The sequence below is a fragment of the Urocampus carinirostris genome, chromosome 4, assembly GCF_059441175.1.
Source record: "Urocampus carinirostris isolate Australia breed hairy pipefish chromosome 4, RoL_Ucar_1.0, whole genome shotgun sequence".
In the NCBI taxonomy this organism is placed as follows: domain Eukaryota; kingdom Metazoa; phylum Chordata; class Actinopteri; order Syngnathiformes; family Syngnathidae; genus Urocampus; species Urocampus carinirostris.
In genome coordinates, this window is record NC_142352.1 from 51288346 (window position 1) to 51316108 (window position 27763).

General features: G+C 38.7%; 1 protein-coding gene across 3 annotated transcripts in view; it reads left to right on the top strand.

Annotated features, from left to right (window-relative positions):
• The window catches only part of LOC148368133 (hexokinase-1-like), a 141066-nt gene that overhangs the window by 7952 nt on the left and 105351 nt on the right, over positions 1 to 27763 (top strand). For all 3 annotated transcript variants that reach the window (XR_015850371.1, XM_088334848.1, XM_088334849.1), the window contains exon 2: positions 24944 to 25106. Coding sequence is in view for 2 of the 3 variants with exons in the window: in XM_088334848.1 (XP_088190974.1) it covers positions 24944 to 25106 (163 nt within the window). In the remaining variant the exon portion in view is untranslated. The remainder of the gene's footprint in view (positions 1 to 24943; positions 25107 to 27763) is intronic.

Consider the following 27763-nt stretch of genomic DNA (forward strand, 5'->3'; position numbering starts at 1 on the left):
GCTTTTTTGTATTTAAATTTGAACACATGGATAGTTGGACATTGTTTGATCTCATTTTGCAAATTATTCCAAAGTCTGACTCCACACACATACTTTTCCTGGTGGTTCTCACCTTTGGGATTTTGAATTCACCACAGCCCCTCAAGTTATAATTTCCCTCTTTCTGAGTGAATCATTTTTGAATGTTTTCTGTCATGTTTTTGTTGACCTTAAATAACAGTTGTGAAGTGAAAAATTTTATTAAATCATCCAATTTCAATAATTTGGACTGCATGAATAAAATAGTGGTATGATCCCGATATCCTACCCTGTGTATGGTTCTTATTGCACGTTTTTGAAGGATAAAAAGGGGCTGTAGTGAACTTTTGTAATTATTGCCCCAGACTTCTGCACAATATGTTAAATATGGCAGAACGAGAGAGACGAGAACTATAATGCCTTGTATTATTATATTGTTCTCTAGTTCTGACATACTTAACATATTGTGCAGAAGTCTAGGGCAATAATTACAAAAAGTTCACTACAGCCCCTTTTTATCCTCCCAAAACGTGCAATTAGAACCATAGGATAGGTAGGGTTTCGGGATCATACTAATATTTTATTCCTGCAGTCCAAATTATTAAAATTGGATGATTTAGTAAAAATTTTCAATTCCACCCTCCCAAGTAGCATCCTCCAGTCCTCTGGCCGGCATGCTCAGATGGGTCCTCTCCCTTCTTACTTCTACCTTCCACAACCACCCGAATAACCAGGCCGTTGCTGCCGGGACCCCAACAGTGGAGCTCCGGTTCCCTCCTCCGGGTGGGTGCAGACGATTCTTCTTTATGGCTGCGTCCTCGGCTTGCCGCTCGCAGATTGTATGGTATCTGCAGCCATTCGGAGCACAGCCACAGGGGGGATCTGGCTGCACCTCCTTGCCAGCAGGTTTCTGGAGGTCCAGATGGCGTCTGATGGCGGCGAGAGTGAGCCAGTCCTTGAAAAAGTCGTTCTGTGACCTTTTCGACTGACTCACCCCGTAAAGCACGTACTATGCGTCAGGGACCTCCCCTGCTGGCAAGTCTGGAAATTTTCCTAGGTGGCCGGCCATTGCCCACAGGTCCTCGGCAGTGCTGCACTCACAAAAAAGGTGCCTCACCGACTCCTGGGCGCCACAGCCAGGTCGAGGGCATGTCGAAATCGCTGACATTCCTCGGTGGTGCATTACGGCTCTGACTGAGAGAACCCCATGAGCCACCATCCATGACAGGTCCCGTAGTCTGTTTGGGAGGGCAGGATGATTCACGTTGCTCCAAACCGTTGTAGGCTCGCCAAACGCAAGCCCCCGCACAGAACTCACTGTTGCTCGCTTCTGCACAATAGCAATAAGGGCCCTGTGGTTTTGTAAAGTGTGACATTCTTGTGTTTCTAAATCAAATTTCTTTAAGAAGTCCTGAATAAAGAGATGTGTTGGTGGCAAGTTAAAGGACACTGGTATCAAATGATTGTTTGGTATTAGCCATTTGTCATAAATGCTAAGTCGTGACAATACTGAGTTTTGGTGTGTTTGGTCCAGTATATGTTGGACACAAATTTAATTTCAGGGTGTCACACCAGCAGACCCCGTTTTGGCTTTAAATCGCTAAATAATCCTTTATATGAAACATTAAACATTTCAGGTTCACTGTTTAGACACTGTGATTAAAACTCACAGAACAAACTTTAACCTAAAACAAATGTTTTACCGAGAAGCTCTGCAAAGCACATACAGCAATTTGATTGGGTGAGCGGTTTGAATGGGCAAACTATACACAGGAGAAGCAAATCTATGTCTTTATCTTTTTCCCAGCGCCATCTGCACTGGAGGTAAATGTCTTGGTATCCTCATTTGCAGTATTTTGTTACATTTTTTACAAAAGAACCTCTCTTGCCACTTGTTTTGAAACCATTATTGAAGAGAGGGATTCAAATTTTAAGTGTTATATTTAAAATTACATGGCTCTGGCATTTCTATTATTTTATAAAATTGATCAACTTATTAATCAACAAACAGTGAAATAAAATGCGTTATAGAATAAGCTTTTGCAATGGAGAACAGGTTTGGTGGATTTGTTGAATTCTGTCTTTAAATATATGGTGTGACTTTTTCTCTCAAAAAAAGAAAATATGTTTGCTTTAATGGCCCTTTGGGTCAAAAAGGTTCCTAACCCCTGCAATATAATTTTAATCCGGTGTCCTTTATAGTATGGAAAATTGATCATTTTAGTTTCAAATGATGCAAAAAATATGAAAAGACACAATGTTTGCTTTCAAAGGTACAATCACAAGATGGCTACCCCTCTCCATCTATCCCTGGCCACCATAGTTTTGTTCAGGTGTACATTTTTGTTGAACAGTGAGCTGTGTTAAAGTCAAAGACGGTCGTTTTCCATATGCGCCCTTTTGCGTGTGTTTGGACTCATGTTGAAACGCTACACCAGGGGTCGGGAACCTTTTTGACTCAAAGAGCCATAAAAGCAAAAAATATTAATTTTATTTTGGGAAAGAGCCACACCATATATTATGAGACAAATTTACAAAATTGCTAAACCCGCACCCCAGACAAAAGCTTAGTCTTCAGCACATTTATTTTTGATGATTTGATAAAAAATATGAAAAGAGAATAATGCCAGAGCCCCTGTCCCAAAATCAACAAACATACGACTTTAAACTTGTCTCTTTCTTGCAATTACTCAAGATCGGTTAAACTCCTTTTGACCCTTTTTTTTCATACATATTGGTTTCAAAACCAGATGCAAGCAGTTATTGTGTAAAAACGTCACAACATTCTGCAAATAGGGAGCCTGATGAGCTCACTTTTGGCGCAGACGGCGTAGGGCGAGGGGAGGGAGTGCTTGCACATTTTGCATAGCTCCACCCATCCCTCCCACTCACCCAATTAAAAGTTCTCTTCCGGTGTTTTGGCGTATTTACAGTGTGTTCTGTGGATTCATCATAAGGTATCTGAACACTGAACACAGATTATATAGTGAACTTTTATATAAAGGATTCTTTAGCGTTGTACAGCCAAAACGAGTTTTTTCCCCCTTTTTTGTGTGACACCTTGACTGTAAATTGTAGTGAAAAACGTGCCCTATATATACTGCGAAGTAACGTCGGATTCTTAGCTTTGGATTGGATTTGCGTGTACCTGAATAGGATGAACAACTCAAATTTCGAACAAAATGGAGATATTTTGCATGCAATCAAATTTGTCTCTGAGCCATAGATATTCATAGAAAGAGCCATATATGGCTCGCGAGCCATAGGTTCCCGACCCCTGCGCTACACCATCAAGTATCTGAACACCGACCGAGCATATGACAAGGCGAGCAGAGTGTGAGAATGAAGGGTGACGCTGTGAAGGGGAAGAAGTGGGACAGGAATTTCTAAATAATGCGTGACCTTTTCCTGTAAGTTGAAGTCACAGAGGTGTGTTAGGTCAGTAAAAAACAGAACACTGTTCCATTTCAGTCTCATCTTCTACCTCTTGATTTTTGTTTCACTTCTCAAATTTAAACTCGGCATCTTGAAATTAACTCCTTAACAGCGGGCTGTCTGACAATCCATCCATCCATTATCTGCACCGCTTATCCTCAGTAGGGTGCCAGAGACCATCTCAACTGTCCTCGGGCAGTGGGTAGGGGACACCCTGAATGGGTTGCCAGCCAGTCGCAGGGCACAAAGGGACAGATAACTCACTCGCTCATTCACACCTACTAATAATTTGGACTGGCCAATTCACCTGACATGCATGTCTTTGGAATGTGGGAAGAAATAGGAGTGCCCGGAGGAAACACAATGCAAAAATGGGGAGATCATGCAAACACAGCGCAGGAAGGCTGGTTGCTGGATTTAATGCCATCGGACTATTTAAATGCGAATACAAGTCTGTACGATGTCACCAGTCACTGAAATACGTCATATCACATATCTTTCGGAAGCCCGATTTTGTGGGATTCATGATATGCAGACCATTTGAAAATTTACTCATCACAGAAACATCACGATAAGTCCAAAACAAGATCCAACCGTGTCAATAATTGACTCAAAAACACACGATTATGCTGACAGAAAAAACATCTACCGAAAAGCCTCTCTGGATCGATGGACATTCCTTGTTGCTAACTATCCTTTTAGCCCTATAATTCACGTTTCCAAAAAACAGACTTGTAAAATTATTTTCCATATGCCGTTAGCCTCTCAACTTTTTATTGTCACCTCTTTGGGCTAATTGCAGGCATTTCTTCACAGTCTACAGCTAGTATTAGCCTAAACTGGCCTGTATTGATTAAAAGGATGCCTCCTTTACCCTGAATAACTTTAGCCAATAGTGACCAAATTATGTTAAACACATTGGTTAGCCAATAAAAGTCTTAATAAATCAATATGAAGATGTCCCTATTGTATTCAGATTCGACTCTGAAATAAGTGTCTGGAACGCCACCAGAAATAAATTTTTCAAACCATTTTTTACGCGCAAAAGTGCACAATAGTGATAGATTTGCAGAAAGAGAATTGAAATGTTTACAACTCTTTCACAATGTCTAAAAATAGCCAAAGTAGAATACACATTTGCAAAGGTTTTAGTGTTGTAAACGGATCATCTCCAAATGGTTGCTTTTGAAAATGCCTAAACTTACCCTTAAAAATGTGTAAAATACAATTTTAAGTTTTTCAGATTGTCATCAAATTTAATAAGGCACCAGGTAAGGCTTCTACCTATTATCTCACCTGTTTTCCAGCTGAGATCCCCATGCTACACTTATCTTCTGGGATGTGATTGCAAAATTAAAATTCAGGCAAGAATAGTAACATTCTATTTCAGATTCCTCATTGTAAGTAGCACTTGCAGTGATTTATTTCAGTTTTGGACAAAAACTTACAGACTTAACTTTCAAAAGAGACCAAAACCGCTCATATTCTCCAAATGTTCAAGAATAGCAGTCAATTTATCTTGGATTGGGATTCTAGGTGAATTTTACAGGAACGTTAAGGCGGCATTTGCTCAGGAGGGAGAGTGCTCGTCTTGGGATCAAGAGATCGCAGTTTGAATCTCGGCTCCTCCGTGTTACATGTCGGAGTGTCCTTGGGTAAGACACTGAACCCCTAATACCCCCAATAAGCAGGTTAGCGCCTTACATGGCTGCACGGCCGCTATTGAGAAATGTGAAGCGCAATGTAAAGGGCTTTCGGAAGTCTTGACTTGAAAAGCGCTATATAAATGCAGATCATTTCATACATTTCATTAAGTGGTTAAAGCCCCTTCACCTTTTGAATAAAAGCTGCAAAAGCAGCCTTACCTCTCGAGTTGAAGCTTTAAGGCAGCTCTATCTTTCAAGAGCTTTCTCGAGTTTAGGCTCTATAGACCAATTACCTCCTGCGCCAAAGCAGTTTTACCTCCGAAGTTATAGATTTAACTCCGCTTAACCTTTTCATTCAAAGTAGCATTACCTCTCAAGTTAAAAGTTTAAAACTGCTTTACTTCTCAAGGTGAAAGTTTAAAGTATCTTTAATCCTTGAAAAAAATGTTTGAAACAGTACTAGGGCTCAAGTTTAAGCTTCTTTACTTCCGAGTTATTGCTGTAGAATGAATTTTAGTCAATTACAGTTTGAATCTAACCAAAAGAATAATCCAAACAAATTAATCAACCAATACCAACAAAGTTCATAATGTCTAAAGTTTTATTACTAAAGGCATCTGGTGAAACAAATTAATATTTTAACTCTTTTATTTCAATATAAAACCTAACATTCAAAACTAATGAAAAAAATAGCTAGTTTTAGCTAAATTCTGTCCAACCCCAATGAACTCCCTTGTTTCTATTTTAAACATGTATAGTAAACCACACCATCTAGGGCAGGGGTTGGGAACCTATGGCTATTTCTATGAGTACCTGTGGCTCAGAGACAAATTTGATTGCATGCAAATTTTCTCCATCTCGTTCAAAACTTAAGCGATTAATTCCGTTCAGATACACGCAAAGCCAAACCAAAACTGAATTATAAAGCAGTACTTGGCAGAATATATAGGGCACGTTTTTCACTACAATTTACAGTCAAGGTGCCACACCAAAAAAAAAAAAAAAAAAAAACAAACAAAAAAAACCTTTGGCTGTACAATGCTAAAGAATCCTTTATATAAAAGCTCACTATCTAATCTGTGTTCAGTGTTCAGATACTTTATGATGAAATCCACAGAACAAACTGTAAATACGCCAAAACACTGGAAGATAATTTAAAGTTATTTGATTGGGTGAGCGGGAGGGATGGGTGGACCTATGCAAAAAGTGCAAACACTCCCTCCCATCTCTCGCCCTACGCCGTCTGCGCCAAAGGTAAGCACATCAGAAACTGCAACATATTGCATAACAAAACTGATGGCGGCGCCCCTGTTCGGCTGCGGCTACATCGGCTTGCTACAGTTTTTTTACACTTCGGCCATAAAACCCAGTCTTCGACTCAGTTTTGACGGCGCACAAAGTCAACTCAAACTGCAGATTAATATACGATCGCAGTTTTTTTGCTGGATATGCGATCATCCAGACATCAAGCGCTCCGTGCTACGACCACTCGGGAGTGTTTATTTAGCCATGGACTGCTACGTCACCAAGACCCAGCAGCCTACAAAGCAGCGAAGCAGAGTGGCAAGAGAGCGGTGTGACCGGAGGAGGAAGCGAGGTTGTCGGGCCGGGCTAACCGCTAGGCTAAAGGCTAAACCCTTCGAAACGCCTCTCCCATCCATTTTTCTCTCCAACGTTCGCTCTCTGGACAATAAACTGGACCCTTTAGAACTGGAAGTAACATCGAACCGCTAGATGACGAACTGCTGCGCTAAAATCCTGACGAAGACATGGTTAATCTTATCTATCCCGGCTGACGCTCAAGGAAACTGTGCGGGTCAGATGTATCGACATTTCGTTCTGTATACACATGTACACGAATTACATTAAAGTATATCTGAATCTAAAGCTGAATCTGAATAAGGCTCCCTGTTTGAAGAATGTTGTGACGTTTTTACAAAATATCTGCTTGCATCTGGTTTTGAAACAAATATGCATGAAAAAAAGGGTCAAAATGAGTTTAACCGATCTTGAGTAATTGCCATAAAGAGACAAGTTTAAAGCAGTATTATTTTTTGATTTTGGGACACGGGCTCTGGCATTATTCTCTTTTCATAATTTTTTATCAAATCATCAAAAATAAATGTGCTGAGGACTAAGCTTTTGCCTGGGGCGCGGGTTTAGCATTTTAGTAAATTTGTCCCATAATATATGGTGTGGATCTTTCCCAAAATAAAATTAATATATTTTGCTCGTATGGCTCTTTGAATTAAAAAAGTTCCCGACCCCTGATCTAGGGTGTCACCTTTGCAAAATTGTTGAACAATCAGCACCACTCATAATTAATTTAAATGGTATACATTTACACACACACACACACACACAATTAATTTAATCAATATCAGCTTTAACTTTTCTTAGTTAAAGCTGTACGTTTTGGAAGAGAGCTTTAGCAGCTTCAGCAATGTTTTTACTCTTTACTTAGTTATAACCTCTGACAGCACTACTATCAATATGAATGTACTCATGTGGCATTTTATGGTTAGCTCTAATCAATATTTGTTTTATTTTTTTAGGCAACATGCCTTCTAGAGTTCAGAAAAAACGGTGACATGGTTTGCTGCAGTACCGTCTGTAATATGATAGTTGTTTTGTCATCTCACCTTGCTGTAGGAGTCAAACCTGTTGTGCCACTAGCTGAAAACATTCTCAATATTCTTGCTCCGTCATCGAGCTGTTCAACTCACACACAATTACACAATATCGACTGAAAGCAAACACGCTGTCACTTTAAACATAAGTCGTGGGGAAAAAAAGCAACGGGCAGAGTGGAAGCTCTAAAGCAGGGATGTCAAACTCGATTTGGCTTTGGGGCCGGATCCAGACTTTCTGTTCTGGACAAGTAAAAGAATGGCAACCCCAAAAATCTAGTTTTGTGGGGTGTGCAGCACTTTGAGACTTCTTGTGATGAAGGGTGTCACAAATAAACATGACTTGACTTGACCTGACTTGATAGAATTGACCGAGAGACTCGCTTCTTTTTTGACATACTCATAAATGAATGGATCACCAGATTAAATCATCCAACGGGTCAGGTCCAGCCTGTGGGTTATATGTTAGAAATGTCTGTTCAAAATACACACACACATATGTATATATATATATATATATATATATATATATATATATGCAAAAACATAAAATCGTGTGCATGTTGGTTGTTGTTCCTGATCTTCTCCAAGTCTGGCCAATCAGGTCTCAGGTTTTCTTTAAGAGTTGGTGTAAAGCAAACTACTTTTAGTTGTGTATTTCTCAGATTCCTATGCTATGAAATTGTTTAACCTGTTTTTCTTTTTTGTAAATATACAAGTAATCATCACACACTCAGACATATAGTCACGTTTCAAAGATCCATGTTTTCAGTCTATTTCCATTGTTTGTAATACGTTTTCAATGTTTTTCCATCGTATATAATGTAATACACATGCGCGACTCCATTGTATTCACTGCGCATGCGTGACTTTTAAATAAATACGCTTACTGGAACCGGATGTGGTGAGAGCGATCCAGCTCGCCAGACAAGATGGCTGCCGGGTCAATCTCACTACATGCGCAGTAGTTTTAAACTCTATTTAAATGCCTTTATCTGAATACTATGGTCAGCAATGGATTTATATCTTCATAAACTCCGACATTTTGCTGCCGAAACCGGAAATAGTTGCTTTTGCTGAGCAGATTGTCGCAGATTGCAGACGAACATGCGGCCTGAAATTTGGGTCTTTCACGTGGCCAGAAACAATGGTGGCCGTCAGCTCTGACAACCTCTATTCGAACCAGGCTGACATACATATTCAGGTAAAGTGCATTTTTTAATATAAAATTTGAATGATATTAATAATATTAAGAAGAAGCCATTTTAAAATTAAAAAAAAAATGATGATAGGAGCGCTAGTAAGCGAGACAAGGCGCAATCCGCCCCAGGCAGCAATCGGCCCCACATAAACTTAGCTAAGTACACCAGAGAGTCTGCTTACTAGCCCAAAGATAAACATTTCTAAAACAGTTAAGATACGCAAACGGTGAAGTCTTCTGTTGAAATAGTGTAAGAATCTGAAGCAGTTAAGATACGCAAACGGTGAGTCTTCTGTTGAAGAATCTGAAAACTCCGCAAACGGTGGTGTCCCCTATTGAAATTGTTTAAAAATAAAAAAACGATTAAAATAAACCACGTGGCTTCAGTAGAGAAAAAGTTAAGCTAGTGTGCAAATTTCAATTTAAACACGGATTTAAAAAATTTGGAGGGAAAACAATCACTAAATCTGGTTAAAATTTAATTAGAAATTTGTTTGTCTGGGCCCTGTGTATGTCTTGTTTGTTGTCCTGTGAATGGTTTTATGTCTACTTTCCTATAAACGTTTTTTTCCATTGTCTTACTTGTTTTACGTCACTTGCGTTTAGAAAAAACGGTGTGCTCCCAAAATGGTGAAAAACACTTGTAAAAATAGCAGAGACCGTTTAAAAAAGTGATGTTTTAGGAGGAACTGATAGAACATATCGTAAGGAGTCAAAAAAATTAACTTTTTGAGAAATTGGTGTTCAACACGGAAGTTGCGCAACATAGGGAGCACGGGCCACAGACGGCTCCGGAGATATATTTTTTTCGGTCCCCAATTATTTTTTTTTTAATTGAAAATCAATAAATTAAAGAGTGAGAAGTTTAGGAAAATATGAGTGAGTGGTTTTAGATGCGTTAAATCAAGATAATGCTAGAATAATACCGAAAAAGATAAAATGATACAGAAAAAGATAAAATATTCCTGTTTTCAGTTCAAAATTGGAAAATTAAGTACTGGAAAGACTAGGAAAAATCAAATTGAGTGAATTGGAAAAAATACAGAAAAAGAAGAGTAGGTAAAAGAAAGTAGAAAGAGCGGTGAAAGGAAAGTAAATATTAAGCAAAAGTGAGACAAAGAGCATACAAGAAAGAAAGGGAAATGTAAAGGGGAAAGTTAATTAAATATTAAATAAAAAATATAATAATTTGTTGAAAATTGAGTGAGACTAACCGTAATACCATAGATTGGGACAAAACCTTTTCAACATTGAACTGTGGGGCGGCAGTGGCTCGGGAGGTAGAGAGCTAATCTTGGGATCAAGAGATCACAGGCTCGATTCCCGGCTCCTCCATGTTACATGTCGAAGTGTCCTTGGGTACGACACTGAACCCCTAATACCCCCAATAAGCAGGTTAGCGCCTTACATGGCTGCACGGCCGCACAAGAACAAGTGAGTATTGAACACTTACGGGTATCCCAAGAAGAGAAGGTTGAGAATAGAGTGGTTCTTGCAAAGGTTGAAGTGACGGTGAAGCACACGGTAAAGCGCTTTGGGAAGTCTTGACTTAAAAAGCACTATATAAATGCAGATCATTTCATTTTAAATCCAGCTGATTTATAATGAATGGGTAAGTATGAAACACAACACAATGTACTGTGCTTTTGGAGGTCTTCATTGACTTGAAAAGCACTGTATAAAGCAGACCATTTATAACAGTACTTTTATAGAAAGCTACAAAAATAAAAGAAAATAATTACAAGGCTGAATATCTAATTGAATGCTAATAAACATGGACATAACATATTGTTTTGCTTTAGAAGGGAAAGAAATACCACAGAATTCATATACAAATAGCATTATAGAGAGAAGATGCTGAGCACAGAGGTAAACAAAATAATCAAATAAGTTGTTCCACACTTGGGTCCGAGTTAAACCTCTCTGGTTCAATTTCTTTTAATTCAGCCATTCTCTTGCAGTTAACCACAAAGGAAGAAATGCAATGGCAAAGTATTACGATAGTAAAAATTCCACTACATAAATACTTTAAAATACTACTACATGAATATTATGACAGAAATACTATAGTAATAGGACTAAAAAATACAAAAATACTATAGAAATACTATACAAACACTACACCATTTCATTGTTACAATAATAAAATACTGGTACATAAATATTACTATGGAACTACTATGAAAATACTACCATGTGAATACTTCAAAATTGATTCTACAGTAACACTACTTTACTAACACTACCTTATAAGTCCTAGAGATGTAGCTAGATAACAATGAGATGTGGCTCTTGTCTCATTTGGACTCCACATGGCGACCCCCATGGCCAGACCAAGGAGGTACAGAAAAGAGAACAAGATGTAAGAGGTGAGAAAGTCGATATCAATTTTGAAGATAATCAAATTATTAACAGAACTAGAAGAACCAGGAAATGGAACGAAGAGGAAGGTATCAATAATAAAGGTGATAACAATGTTAAATGAGTTAATAATGGTGAGTAAAATAACAATGATGACAATATTAAAGGATTATGACAATGACTAAGGGTGTTAATAGGTGAACAACAAAATGTTTTATGTGTTTGTATTCGGCCAGTATGAACCATAAACATGATATATATATATATATATATATATATATATATATATACATATATATATATATATATATATATAATATGATAATATGATAGATGTAAAAGAATAGAATGGTAATATACTGGTAATATTTGGTAATGTACTGATTGAAGGGATAACCACAAACCTGAGGCGTGTTCAGGAGAGTGAGTGATTGCTATCGCGAGCTATCGCTAGCTCTGAACGGCCAGTGATTATTGAGCGCTCGCGTGCCCGAGTAATCACGGGAGAAAGACCGCTTACTTTGATTTCCAACATGGCGTCGACAGTGCAGAAGATGGAGGATCTCACCCTGACGAGTGCTGTTGGCGATGTAATATATCGTCTTACATTGCCTGGTAATGTTTGTGAACAATGCAAGACAGGTATGACCCTTCCACTGCGTTTAGGATAACCTTAACTGTGTCAATATGCGAACTGTCGCTCATATCAGCCAACTCGCTCAAAGCAAGCTGTAGAACGAAATCCATTGTACTGTCGTCGGCCATTTTGGATCAGTAAGGCAATCACAGTGAGCGATTACAAAACGTTCAGCAGTGCGCTGCAAGCGATTATCGAGAGACTACATGTCTGATCACTCTCCTGAACACGCCTCTGTCTTTTTTTCATTTTCTCCTTTTATACTTCCTTTTTTCCTTAACTTTTTTATGTAACATAATTCGTAATATCAATCATCAAAGCAAGTGATCCGTTTGAGGGCCGGCTCTCTTTAATGAGTTGAGCCAAAAAAGCCGGTTCTCTAAAAAAGACGGACTTAACCTTCGCTCGACGACAAGCACCACAACAATGACGTAATCTCGTTGAACAAAATCGGCGTGCAGACAAAAACTCGAACCGCGAGACCAAAACAACGATGTCAAATATGCCTGACGAAAAGTTTGGAGTGCAGTAAATCCTTGTTAAAGAGTAATTGGGTAATAATGACAATTTTGTTGCAAAAAGGTTGCGTCCGGGGACACACGTTGATTTGAGACTATGCGTCCCCAGCAAAAATTATGCGTCTAGGACGCAGGGACGTGGGCAAATGAGAACAATGAGTGTATAATACAAGGTAATTATACACAATAGTTTAGAAAGAAAAAAATATCTAAATAACAAGACTAATCATTTCTCGTTGGACATGCGAATACCAATGCTAGTACCAATGATGCTGTTGTCAGCTACTCTGACTTTGTAACCCATCTGAAGAAGGATCTACATGAAGCTGCTCAGATTGTACAGAGGAATACTCTCAGAGAACAGACTCGCCATGCCAAGCTGTACAACCGTAAGGCCAAAGGATCACCCCTCGTCGTGGAAGACCGGGTGTTGATCGCCAACAGGTGTCCCAGGGGAACGCAAGGTTGCAGATAAGTGGGAGTCGACCCCGTATGAAGTCATATCAGTCAAGCCTGATCTCAATGTCTATAGAGTCAAGGATTGCCTGACGGGCAAAGAGAAGGTAGTTCACAGGAATTTGCTGCTCTCTGTTAGCTTCTTGCCCTGTGAGGGAGATCTGGACAGCGAATCTGAACACTTAGGGTGTGATACTGCTATGCACGGAAGTGATGTATGTCCTGATTTACCTGACACAGTCGAAGGCAGTTATGTCCGTACAGTAAACTGGGTGATACAGTCAGGTGAAGAGCAAGTTCATTCAGAGGTGGAGGATAACTCACAAGACAGCAGATCTGATGCCAGTCTGACTCTCTCACAGTCGATACACCCAGTCAAGGAAGTCAGCACATCCCCGAACGAGATGTTGATCATACTGCAAGTGACAACACGGAAAGCCCACCACGGTGCTCTGAAAACATGATCCCTTTGGGTATGGGTCCACCAGACACTGTCCTCCCAGACGAGACCCCATTGAACACTGACCATCCGGACACTATCTTCCCTGATACTGACTGTTTAGGCTTGACTGTTCCAGACCTTCAATGCTGGTTAATTGTACTCAACCTAGCCGTTATGATCTTAGGGTTCGCCAGTCCATCAGGCCTCCCAGTCGTCTTATTTGTCAGCTGAATGACTAGTTTGTAGGTGACAATTCTGTGTCCGCAATATCTGTTAGTTCCTTGTTTAAGTTCTTTAGAGATGCACTTTCAGTTTGAGTAACAAAGCTTGAGCAAGAAACACGAATTGTGCCTATGTGAGCACTTGACACTACAGGAACAATGTTTTATATTTCAGAGATGTAACAGGCATCTTTGAGTCTGTGCTTAGTTAGAAGTTTGATCGCCTCCTTTCTTTTCACACTCCTTTTTGGGAGAGTTTTAGAACTGACTACAGTTTGTTCCTTGTAATACTGTACCAGTTTTCGTGTCCTTTTTTTCATCAGTATTTGCACTTTTGGCATGTGATTTTTTTTTCTGTTTAGTGTAGCACTCCCATATTTAGCAACATTTCAGGGGGGTGTATGTAACGGGTGTAATAATAACTTTTGTTTTATTGAAATTCCTGCTGAAATATGTGTATAGTTTTTGGGAAATGTCCTGCAATGATGAGTCCAACAGTGCCATCTGCTGGTATGGGGTGGGGTTTGGTTTTGGCTTCTGACATGTGACCGGGAGGCGGGGTTATGTCCCGGTCCGAAGCCTACGATCTGAGAGTGCTGGTCTTCTGGCAAAGAAGTGCCGGTCTTCCAAGAGCAAAGAAGTGTTCTGCTGGTTCGAGAGCGTTCTCCATCCGGGCACCGGTGCTGTGGAATGCTCTTCCCCCTGAGATCCGATCTGCAACCTCAGTGGAAATGTTTAAATCCAAGCTTAAAACTCACTTCTACTCCATAGCATATGAATAACCTACTCTTCTCGTCGGCTGAAAAATAGTCTGTGTAATATAGTGTAATAATCTGTGAAGCCCTTTGAGACTCTTTGTGTTTTAGGGCTATACAAATAAAAATGACTTGACTTAGGAGGACAACTGATGCCACACTTAACTTTTTTCAAGTATGAGCGTGTTACGATTGAAAAATGATTAATAAATATGAAACAAATGCTGACTTATAGTTTGGTTAAATTAAAACGAAACAGTTTCTATGGAAAGAGCATTTTTAGAAGACAATGAGAAACAGATTGACCAATCCTGGAAAAGATCATTGGAATTTGAAAATAACGGATGAATTGATTTCAAGACAGATCATGATAATTTAAAAATATAACTGCACGGAAATAAATGGATAGAAATAAATTAAACTAAGATAATGTCTACATGTTAATTTAATTTAGAGAAAAATTTAGGCCATTGAATAGTCCAGCTAATTTACCAAGACATCCCAGTACGTAAGCACGATGGACTTAACAAGACTCTTAAGTTCCACTGAGTTCCACTAAAAAGAAAAGACATTGTTTGAAAATTAATGGACTCTCCAAAGGACATATCAAACTGTCAAAAAGGGGGTACATCAGAATGAAGATGGACAAAATGTTATTTGCTGTGATCGGGAACACAGTTGAGAAAAAGTAAATTTAATTAAAAATTAATTAATTAAATTAATTAAGACATCCATTCATCCATTGTCTGCGCCGCTTATCAACAGTGAGGTCACGGGGGTGATGGCGCACACCCCAGCTGCTTTTCGGATAGCTAACAGGAGAACCTGAACTGATTGTCAGCCAGTTGCAGTGGAACCGACAAAAGACAATGGAGTCATTTCATTTCGTTTTTGAGATGGACACATTTTGGAAAAGTACTTTAGATGGGCCAAGAGCAACATTCAAACGGTGAATGTACTGTGGAATACGCAAATCAAGGCCTGGAACACAAGAACATTCAAGAATACGTCTGCTTGAAGTTACATAGAGTCTTGTTAATAACAAGTGTATATGTACATGAAGAATATTGATAAATTTATTTTGAAAAATTATATATGCTGTTTTATTACACTTGTATTCATAAAAGTTGAAGTGAGTTTTGAACTCAGTTGGGGGGAAGTTTTTAAGAGGCTAGTAAATTCTACCTTCAGAACGAGGCACGTGAAATGTTTTTGGTCAAAATTCAGTATAATAAGAGTTAAAATCTTACACTAGTTTTGTCCGCAATTGATGAAAAATTGTCTTCTGAATAAGCTCTCCATATGATTGTTTTTTGAAATACAAATTATGAAGTTTTGGACGGATAGAAAAATATTACACCAAAAGAATATGCTATAATATAAAACAATAAAACATTCCAAATGTTTGTCAAATAGCTTAACAATAATCAATTAGAATGACCATACACCGTTAGTGTATTGCCCACATTGAAAACATTTTTGGGTGCCATTTTTCATTTTGGCGGAGTCATTCACCTTGAGCCTGATTTACCTGCCTTTATAAAATATTGTTATCTTAAACAAACTTACTTACTGAGAAGATAATGCATCGATAATGGTTTTTACAAAGAGTGACTTAACAGTAAAAGCAATTTATTTGGCTAAGTTGATGATTTAACTCTCTACCCTGGTCATATACCTCGAGAAGGATGGCCAACAGCAAGATAACGCATAAAAAAAACAAGAGAAGAAGATAAAAAATAAGGGTAAAAGGAGGGCACACACACAGAATTTTTGGACAATGACCAATCAACAAACAAGAAAACACCATGCCACTCAAATCAGGGTGAGTGATTCTGATGATGATAATAGGTAAACAAATTCGGTGACTGAAATTTGTAAAAAGCCAAATACTGACCCAGACAGCGTTGTCTAAAGGACTTATCCCTACAAGCTAAAGGGAAACCCCCTCACTGTACACACCACTGACACACAAAGTTCCTTTTTGTATTTTTGTTTTGTTTTTTTGTTTTAATTCTCGCGGTTTCTATGAATGACCCTTATAGTTAACGATGGCTTACTGCTTTGTGTTCGAGGAGATTTCTTTTTATTTTTGAGAGGAATGAAATACACTGAAAGATAAATGTTTTTTTTTTGTGCGTTTTAGGTGTCCAATTTTTTTTTGTGTTGTTTTTCGTTTTTGTTTTATCCCTTGTTTTTCCAGAAAAAGACAATCCTGGGAGGAGAGATTTTTTTTTCCCTTTTGAGGGTTCTCGCTTCTCCGTGAAATTACCAATCTAATGTTTTTTTTTAATGATGTTTTAATTTGAAACCGCTGGTATTGTTTTTATTGATGTTCTTTGAAATTCACAACAGGGGGGAAATGTAAAGTAAGCTACTTTTAGTTGTGTATTTCTCAGATTCCTTTTTAATATTCAAGTAATCATCACACACACACATAGTCACGTCTCGAAGATCCATGATTTCAGTCTATTTCCATTGTTTGTAATACGTTTTCAATGTTTTTCCATTGTATGTAATGTAATACGCATGCGCGACTCCATTCTGTTCACTGCGCATGCGTGACCTTTAAATAAATACGCCTACTGGAACCGGATGTGGTGAGAGCGATCCAGCTAGCCAAACAAGATGGCTGCCGGGTCGACCTCACTATATGCGCAGTAGTTTAAAACTCTATTTAAATGCCTTTATCTGAATACTATGGTCAGCAATGGCTTTGTATCTTTATAAACTCCGACAGTTGGCAGCCTTGTAAGCAGATTTCGGCCCATCATGAGCTTTGCAGGGCTTTTTTTCGTGGGCTCAGTAGGTGTTGAACGATAGCATAGAGGTTTTGAGATTTTCCTTGCCCACATGTTGGTTTAAGATCAGGGGATGGTGTAATTGTAATCCTGTGCAGTCCTTTGAGACATCTTGTGATTAAGGGTTATACAAATAAATGGGACTTGACGAGAGAGGGTCATCCTGCCCGTGAATAGTTTTGGCTTTTTGTTCCGACATGCCGTTAGACTGGGGAAAGAACAGATTAGACGTGACATTTTTGAAATCAAACTCTTTAGCAAACTTCTTGAACTGGTCTGCTGAGAACTGGGGCCCAGTTGTCCGTTCTGATCTCTGGAGGAACTCCCCAGCATGAAGGTACTTTTCATTCTTGAAATTACTGTTTCATAGATTGTCTTTGGCAAGTTGAGAATCTCCAACCACCTGAAGAAGTAGTCGATCATAACAAGGTGGTGTTTACCTTTGTATTGTCACGCATCGCATTGTTTAGTGTTATTGTAGACAGCTGCCAAATTAGATTGAACAAGATCTGTGTACCTGTTAGGATGTTGTTGGTGAATAAATTGGCCAAAAGGCTGACCGAGGATGTGATGCTTATATATGCTGATTTTTAATAAACAAAGTAACGCACCGCTTTTAACCGTAACGGTAACTGCGTTGTAACGGCGAAAAAAACAATGATTTAGTTGACCCTGTTACTGAAAAAAGAATGCCGTAATGTTATATATAACAACGTTATTCCCAACACTGACAGTAAGTAGTAAAAACACTTAGGATAAGTGTGTTTTTCCCTGGTGTGTCGCAAGCATAATCTAGGGTGAATTAAACTGTAAATGTATGTCTTTTTATGTTATCAATTTAGATTTGCTGAGGGTGATGTGACCTTATATTCAACCCATAAGAACAATGTATGGTCTCCCTGACCTTCTGCTGATAAAACCCAAGGTTCCAATGATTTATTTTCTAGTTAAGGTTTCCTAAAGAAAACAAAACGGCATCCGACCATCTGTGCTTGAGTTTAAATGAGCTGGGTTGTTCTCAAACAGATATATCCTGTTTCGCCCTCTGTGAAGCTCACAGTTGTTCATTGTATTTAAGCTCATGATTCAGCTGTCTTCAATGATTGATTTTTTAGTTAAAGTTTCAGGTCATCCTGTTTCGCACGCTCACAACTGGAACTGTATGAAAAGGTGAAACAACAGGTGACCTGGACACATTCAGCAAGCGGCATTCTGTCAGGTGTCCTTCTTGCAAGAAGCTAAATTAGGTGTCACTCAGACTTCTTTCTTTTTATTTCACATGTGGGCGGACCGAACCAAAGTAATAGAGGTTTTGATCCAACACATAATTTGTCCAACATCCTGTTTGACAGGACAGGCCACTCAAGTGTGTTAATACTGGCAAGTTTTCAGCCAGTTTAGTAATGCTGGAACTAAACTATGTCGCCTTCAATTTCACAAATTGTGCTTGCTCACTGTTCGCTTCCCTTGTGTGAAAAATAAGATTATGATTAAATAATCTCATTATTCATTTCACAGCTAAAATCTGGGTTTGGAATTTTAATGTAATGAGCTAATCAATTGTATCTGTATCAATGTTTGCAAAACAGTTACACTGTTTCTAAATTATGCCTAATGTAGGGATGCAGTATGTTGGACTCGGATATGTAAATATTCACTCTTCTTAAAAGAAAGGAAGAAAACCGGTAAATAATCCCTCTCGAATGTCATGAAAAACCTTTGTACTTTTTCAAAAGACGGAAGTACATAAAATTACTAAAAGGAACTAAAAGGTGGAAAAAATCTGAAAAGTATGAAAAGGTACTAAAAACCATCAAAATGCCTATTTAAAAATTGAAAATGTACTGAAAAGTTTCAAAAGTATTAAATTATTTTCGAAGTACTAATAATATGAAAACATTAAAGGTGTCGTAAAGTATAAGAAAGTACTCAAAAGTACAAATAAATGTCCTCACAAGATCGAGTGACATGAGGTTTGAAATTGACGGTGGGCCCTCATTAAGATTGTGTCTGAAGCCACTGGGCGGAAACTTAGCGGAGTGAATCTGTATGCAGGAATGTCCCCCAAACGACACATTTACTAACTATGGGGAAATTATTTCATTAATACATAGCCCTCAATGTTTTCAATTACAATCACAAACTTCTTTTCAGAATTTGTAGTGTTAGGGAAAAAATTATATAACAAATGTAGCATTTACCAAATTGTTCGAATTAGTTATCTGACTCCATTAACCAAACACAAACTTTATTCTCCTAACAATGCATGCTCTTTTCTTAATTTTAGGGCAACATATTGACAAGAGACAGGCTTTTCCACACGGGGGCAGATTTATTTTCTTAAATTATTAAGTGAATTCCATCGAATTTTGACGAATTATTGTCGAATTAGTCTAATTATTCTTGTCGAGCCTCCCATCTTTTCGCCTCTGCTCCCGTCTGTCTCTGCTGTCTCTCTTCCGTCTTCTGTCTTTTTTACACGTCAGGGCATCGGCCATCCCATGGGGCGTGCTGACTCCTCCCCCTGGGTGGGCCAGAAACTCCCCACCTCGTCTGACCGGTGCGTCACGAAGGCCCCCCCGCCCATGGGGTGGGTCAGGTGCCAGCTTCACATCCTCCTCTGGCAGACTTCTCACGTGGCCTCCACCCAGTCGCCACCTCCTCGCTGAAAGACGCCGCCATGTCTAAAGGACTCACAACTAGAAAGCTTATCAGCTTGAAGCAATGCCAAGCGTTTATCAAAACAAGGCCTAATTCCCTCGTCAGCGTCCCTCTATCAAAATTCCCCAGCCAAAACACTACACTTGGAACGGCGCGACCTGTCCCCGACCTTCAGCCTCCTGTGAAAAATCCCCACTGCATTCATCAAAATTTAATTTGTATTACATTAAATCCCTTATAGTCAATTAAATAAAAAAAAAATCAGTAGCAATTTCAAGTCAAGTCAAGTCATGTTTATTTGTATAGCCCTTAATCACAAAGCGTCTCAAAGGGTTGCACAGACCACAGATTTCATTGGAAATTGGTGATCTGTACTGAGCCCTGTTTAGATCTAGAAACTGTCAATCAGGGGGCGCAGTCATTCCACTCATCCCAAAGGCCTGAGTTCTTTGAACTAGGTGGAATGTAAATGTTCAATTCTGTTTGTGGCAACGGAAAAGCAAAAGGGGTAAAGTGTGGTGAAAAGAAAGGAAAGGTCCTTCAGGTCTGCGATGAATGAAGTAGTACTTGTGCTGTGCTTTTAAGCCCTACAAGAAATATGTTGGATATGTTCATCCACTAATTTAAAGACAACTTTCTGTTAAATATTGTGTTTGTGGAATTAAAATAAAGTAGCAAAAATGCAGATATTATGTCACTTGCCTATTATTTTGTATCATTTTACCACTAGATATCACTGTATGGTCTCGTACACGGGTGTCAAACAGCTGGCCCGCGGGCCAGATCAGGCTCGCTAAGGGATTGAATCTGGCCCGCGAGACAACACTCAGACAAGCACAAGAGAAAAACAAGCTGCAGGTTGAAATATGTCAACTTGATGTTGCCAAAGCCAGGTGCCTCTCACAAAGACACTGTACTCGTATTTATTTCTCTCTCTTGTCTCTCTTCCACACCTTTTCTCCCACTCTCTGTCTCTGTCTCTTTCACTCTCTGTGTCTTTCTTTTTCTTTCTTTTTCTCTTTCTTTGTTGCCTTTTGTCTCTTTCTCTCTCTGTGTCTTTTTTACTTCCTTTGCTCTAACTTCATTTTTTCCTTTTCTCTCTTTTCCCTTTCTCTCTTCCTACCCTTTGCGCTTTTCTCTTTTCTCTCCTTCTGTCTTTCTATTTCTCTTAGGATTTCTTTCTTCCTCTCCCTTTCTTTCCCCCTCTCTCATGACTTCTCTTTTTATCTCTTTTGTTTCTCACGCTCTCTCCTTCTCTCTTTCTTTGTCCCACCCGCTCTTCTTTTCCATCCTTCTTTCTCTTATTTCTTTCTCTTTTTTTTTCTTTCTCTTTAATCTACTAGTCCGGCCCCCGACAGAATGTTTGCTCTATCGTGTGGCCCCCAAGTTAAAATGAGTTTCACACCCCTGGTCCTAGTACAAGAGTCTTCAACATAGTGCCCGCAGACCTGTTCTGAAAAAGGCCACAAGAGCTGGGTTTTTGTGATTTTTCCCTTTCCTTTTCTCTTTCTCTTTCTCTGTGTCTTTCTTTGTTTCTTTCTGTCTTTCAATCTTTTTCTTTCTTTCTGTCTGTCCCCTTTTCTCTCTCTTTTTTCTTTCTCTATTTTTACTTTCTCTTTCTTTCATTTTTTCTTTTTCTCTTTTTTTATTCTGTCTTTTTTTCTATTTCTTTCTCTTCTCTCTTTCTCTCTTCTACACTCTTGCCCTTACTTTCTCTTCCTTTCTTTCTCTCTCTCTCTTTCTTTGTCTCTCTCTCTCTCTCTCGATATATATTTATTATATATTTATTTTCTCCCTCTCTTTCTCATTCTTTATCTCTCTTTTTCTTTCTTTCTAGTCAAGTAGTATTTGTATAGCCCTTAATAACAAGAAGTTTCAAAGCGGTGCATGAGCTGTAATGTCATATAAAGTCAAGAGTAGACAATAAACTACCTCCTAAAATACAGACACAATATGGGTAAATTTCAAATGTTAACTCATATTTCATGATTGTTTATTATTCGGGATGGCATGATTGGACTAGTTGGGCCATATATCACATTTTTGTGAAGAATGTTTTCGTGTTTAAACGATGAAATAAAATGCAAGGAATTTGTTTTCACTACATTATTGCCCATATTTATGTCTTTTATTTCCGATGATTTATTTTCCTTTCTTGGTGTATGATAGTGTGAGTTCATTTTTTTATTTGAGGTTGGCTATTTATTTTTACAATGACACTCAACATTGATGATCCAATGAACAAATGAAACATATGGTAATGATTATAAACAAAGTTATAAAAAAAAAATTAGACCTACACGTAGACATACTATTTTGTCATCATATCATATCTACATTAAATCCATAAGTTTAACCTAAAATGATTTTTCACCAAATAGGTGTTTTTTTTTCTAATTAATGGTCCATTTCCACTATGCCGCTAAAAAGAAGAAAAATAGTATCTGTACCTCAAAACAGCTACCTTATCTACCATCTACTTAATAGGACAATGATGCTCATAATTGGTTGTTGTTATCATGTTGTAAAATTATCTGCTCAACATGTACTACATGTAAATAATTTGGGAAACTGATTTTATTTTGAAGATGACATTTGATATGTCCTTGCAATAAACCTATATTTAATTAAAAATCAAGTTCCCCAGGAAGATCATTTTGCTCATTTTTACCTGGATGGTTTTGCCTTGGTTGATTTTCCTCCAAGTCAACACAACAATCTGCCTTTTAAAGATATTTAATGGATTCTCTGAGGAACAGATTTTAAGTAGAGTCAGTCTCTCCCACACAGGCGCCTTAATGCAATGTTACTTGTAGGCTAAGTGGCTGACTAGACCTTCTCCATGCACAAGAAAATCTACCTGGTGGATAAAAATCAGGGTTCAATCTTGCGATTTTAGTCGCAAGTTTCTGCCAAAATTACAGTGCATGGTGCAGGTATAAACAATGCATGTAGCCTTAGCAGTGTGTTTGAAACGCGGTATTTTGAAGTCAATGAAATTGAGTAAAGTAATCACCGGTTCAAGACTGGGTGGAAACATTTGTCAGCCCGCAGAGGGATGGGCGCCACCAAGCTGTACTTGCCCAAGACACACCCAAGGAAATGGTTTTCCTACAAACCCAGTGGTTAAATAACAAACCTACTTGGCCTTGCAATCAAAGTAAGCGTGCATGTGAGCTGGAGTTTTTGTGTCATTAGAGAGGCAACAATGGGCATTTTTTTTTTCAGTGTTAGGGGAAAAACTATATTACAAATTTAGCGTTTACCAAATTGTTCGAATTAGTTATCTGACTCCATTAACTAAACACAAACTTTATTCTCCTAACAATGCATGCTTTTTTCTTAATTTTAGGGAAAAAAATATTAACAAGAGACAGGCTTTTCCACACGGGGGCAGATTTATTTTCTTAAATTATCTAGCTAAGTGAATTCCATCGAATTTAGCCGACTTAGTCTAATTAGTCTTGTCGAGCCTCCCTCTCGTCTCTGCTCCCGTGTGTCTTCCGTCTTTTTGACACGTCTGGGGCATCGGCCACCCCCCATGGGGCGTGCTGACTCCTCCCCTGGGCGTGCTGACTTGCCCAAGACACACCACAGGAAAGGGTGCCTCTAGCCTTATCCATCTAATTAAAAATGATCATGTAAAATTATGCTCAAAATGACTTCAAAAGGGAGGGGTTAAAGCAAAAAAAAGAAAAAAAAAGACCAAAATGATAAAAGTAAAAAGCAAAGAAAAAGTAGATGTAAAAAAAAGAAGAGAAGAGAGAGCGAAAAGGAATAAAATCAGGTAAAAATAAAAGGAGAAACAGAAAGAAAAATATGTAGAAAGCTCAGAAATCAGAAAAAAAGGAAGAAATACATACAAGGAAAAAGAGATGGAGAACAAAAGAAGAAAAAGGCAAAGCTAGAAGAGAAACATGTTTTTATAAAGTAGAAGAAAAAAAGGAAGAAAAGAAAGCAAAAAGGGAAAATTGAGAAAAGGAAAGATAGAAAAAAAGGAATTAAAGAGAATAAAGTAAAAAATGAAATAAATAATTTTTTCGTCTTTTTTATTTTTTTTTTCTCTTTTTTTGTTTCTTTTTTCTTGTTCTACTTTTTGTCTCTTCATTTTGTAATTTTTTTTCCATTTTCTTTTTTTGTCCTTTTTTTCTTTTCTTTCTAAAAGTAAGATCTTGCTGCTACAGGAACCCACAAACCTTAAAAAGGCTGTGCAAAAAAAAAAAAGAGAAGTACGTCGTGCGTTTTGGTCAATTTGAGTCTGTCTTTTGTATTCTTCCGTTATGCTTTTAGCACTATTTTTCGGTAGCATGACAGAATCCACGACATCTAGTGGGAAAATAATACATACTGTCCCTTTAACTTTCATATTAAGGCGGGGGCCTCAAACTAGCATCTCGGGGCTACAATTTTGAGACCCCTGATTCAAACAGTAACAGTAAACAGTGTAACATTTTGTACTGTATTGATAAAACACATTTAATTATTTTCTAAGTGGGGTTCGCTGATTAAAGGTCTTTTTGGGGTCCTTGGACCTTCAGTTCTAAATATTATAAACATATCACTCTCCTCAGGTGGCGCAGTGGTTAGCGCATGTGCAGCACAGTTCATGTCATGGGAACCTCCTGCGTGGGTTCAAATCCAGCTCCAGACTTCCTGTGCGGAGTTTGTATGTTCTCCCCGTGCTTGCGTGGGTTTCCTGCTCTCCGGTTTCCTCCCACATTCCAAAGACATGCATTTCAGGTGAATTGGCCGGTCCAAATTGTCCCTAGGTGTGAATGAGCGAGTGAGTTGTCTGTCCCCGTGTGCCCTGCGATTGGCTGGCAACCAGTTCAGGGTGTCACTGCCCGGAGATGGATGGGATGGGCTCAGGTTTGATAGCGTTCTCCGTTCGGGCCCCGGTGCTGTGGAGTGCTCTTCCCCCCGAGATTCGATCTGCAACCTCAGTGGAAATGTTTAAATCGAAGCTTAAAACACACTTCTATTCTATAGCTTATAAATATTCTATATTTTATGTTGATAATATGTGTATTATTTGGTAAAAAGCGTGTCTTGGCTCACCCAAATAAGCGTTAAGAAATAGAGTTGCAGAAGTGACTCAGGTTTGAATTAAATTGTTTTTTGGGGTTCTCAAAACTCCGCCTGCTCTTTTGTGTCTTTCCAGATCGACAAGTACTTGTACTCCATGCGCTTTTCTGATGAGACGCTACTGGACATCACAAAGCGCTTCCGCATGGAGCTGGTCAAAGGACTGCGCCGTGACACGTACACAACCTCATCACTTAAGATGCTGCCTACATTTGTACGCTCAATCCCAGACGGCTCAGGTCAGCAGCCGCCGGGCATTTTACTGAAAATAAGTCACAAGTTCAGGGATGTGATTTTTCCGCTAATTCGCGGAATTCCGCTTTTTTTATCTCCAAAAATAAAATTCTAAGATTTCCGATTTTTTAATTGGTTAAAAAAAACGATTTCGTCTCCACAGCATTCCATTTTAGTGTTTCTGTAACTGAAATGAAACGTACTTGCGATTGGTTGAAGTCTCCGTGTTGACCAATAAACGCGCTTGTTCTAAAGGCGTAGGAGTATGCCATTGTTCATTTCTCACACGTTTTTGCCGAGTGTTTGAAGAAAGATGTCCAAGATCGAACACAAAGATGCTCCGCGAGGTAAAGAAATTGATAAGATCGTAAAAAACAAGTTTCGATCGGACTGATTGGAGAAGGAAATATCTACAAATGTTGGAAAGAAGACTGTGACGAATTTGTTCAGTGACTTTATTCGGAAGATCGATCGTGCCGGGAAAGCGCTTTGCATTTGATGCCATGATACCATTGTCTATGGTGGGAGAGGTTTCAAAGCTCTTGAAAGTCACGCAAAGAGCAAAAAACACGTGAAAGAACTCCAGTCAAGAACAACAAATTATTCCATCGCTGGTAGTTTCGGTGCCCAAACGAAAACTCCAAAACTTTAAGGCCTCCATCCCTTATTGACACCACAAACGGAAGCGGTAATAGAGAGACGTGATCCACCCCAAAAACCTGTACCAGTTGCTGATAGAGTCGTGAATTTTGAGGTAGGTGGTAAACTTTTCAAATTTATTTGACAGTTTTCCCCTTTTTTTCGAAAATATTATAACGTAATAAAAATGGCCATAAATATTTAACAATTACAATAATAGATTTTCATGTGTACATTACACCAACACTTTACTGTAGGGCCTATACTTATTGTACTTTCATTTATAGATAGCATCTTCTGCTATAACAAAGACATTTGTGGTACGTTCTAATATGAGTTACTTTTCATTTGGTCATGATACAATTATTTCTTCATGAAATTTGAACTCTTCAACATGATTTATGTGTTAACTTAGTAATCACATGAGTTAGATATGATGATATTCTCAGTGATAGTTTTTAAAAGCAAAGGCAGTCCAATGTTTTTTAATGTGACTGATTTTGAGTTGACTTAAACTGTAATTTTATATGGGATAGTTCAAAATACATTGAAAATTGATGCTGTTGTTTTGTCTATTTCTTTGTCATCTGAGTGCATTGAAAGTACTTAAAAAAACGTAAAACCCATGAGCTCCGGGGGGCTTCGCCCCACTTGTCCCCCCACCAGGGCACTGCCCTGGACCTAGCTTGGTGCCCGCGGCCCCCAGACCCCCGCCTAATTTTCAGATAATTTCACTTTGGTCAAATCACATCCCTGCAAGTTACTTGCTTTAAAAGGTTACCCCCAAATTTCTGAGGGCACAAGATGTGCCAGGGCGAATATTGCGGTCGCTAAATCCTTCAGTTTCTTAATATAACATTTAGTCTGGTCTGCAAACACCAGAGCGGTGGTAGGGAAGGGCCAGCAGCGACTCAATTTCCTGAGAGTGCTCAGGAAAAATCATCTGCGACAGCAGCTGCTGGTGTCCTTTTTCAAAGCCACAGTGGAGAGCATTCTAACATACTGCATTACGGTGTGGCATGCTGGGTGCACGGCAGCAGACAGGAAAACGCTTCAGAGGGTCATCAACACAGCCCAGAGAATCGTTGGTTGCTCTCTTCCCAGTTTGGAGGACATTGCCTGCTCTTGCTACCTCAGCAGAGCAGAAAACATCATCAAAGACTTTTCTCACCCCGGCCACCACCTCTTTGACCTGCTGCCTTCCGGCAAGCGCTACAGGTCACTCAAAACAAAAACAAATAGACTCGGAGACAGTTTCTTCCCCAGAGCCATTACCACCCTTAACACACACACCGCACAAAAAACTGAAAAACTCGCAAACACATTTCGTCATACAGATGTAAAATTGTATTCATGTCTATGCTCACTTTGCACAATGTTGACTATTTTTGCACTTAACGCATATTGCACTAATACGATCCCAAAACTGTATGTAACATCCTACATGCCCACATTTCTTGTCTAAATATTGTGTAAATTATAACCTTCTTTTCTTTGTTCCTTTATATTGTGTAAATTATAACCTTATCTTCTTTGTTTCTTTATCTTCTTTGTTTTTTTTTATCCTCACTGTTAAATGTGAGCCTGGAGTGCCACGCTCAATTTCGTTGTCACAATATGGTCAACCCATTTTGTAACAATGTCAATAAAAATATATTCTATTCTATTCTAGTCGCAAACTCAAATGTAATAAAATAATGATCAGAGATAACGGTAGTATACGGTAATACTGTCACATTTGAGGTTGAAACTCTTCAAGTCAGAACCAAGTCCAGTGTGTTTCCTTCTTTATGAGTTGGCATATCAATTAATTGATTAACCCCTTACTGTTTTTTGTAAAATGTGCCTAAAATCCCAATCTAAACCATACTCAAAGTAAATTGAATGCTGTTTTTGACCCATTTGAAGAATATGGAGTGTTACTTTCTTTTTTGAAAGGTAACACTATAAAGCTTCATCCCAAACTGAAATAACCACTGCAAGTGTGACTAGCATTGAATTATCTGACTTGGAACACACAGAA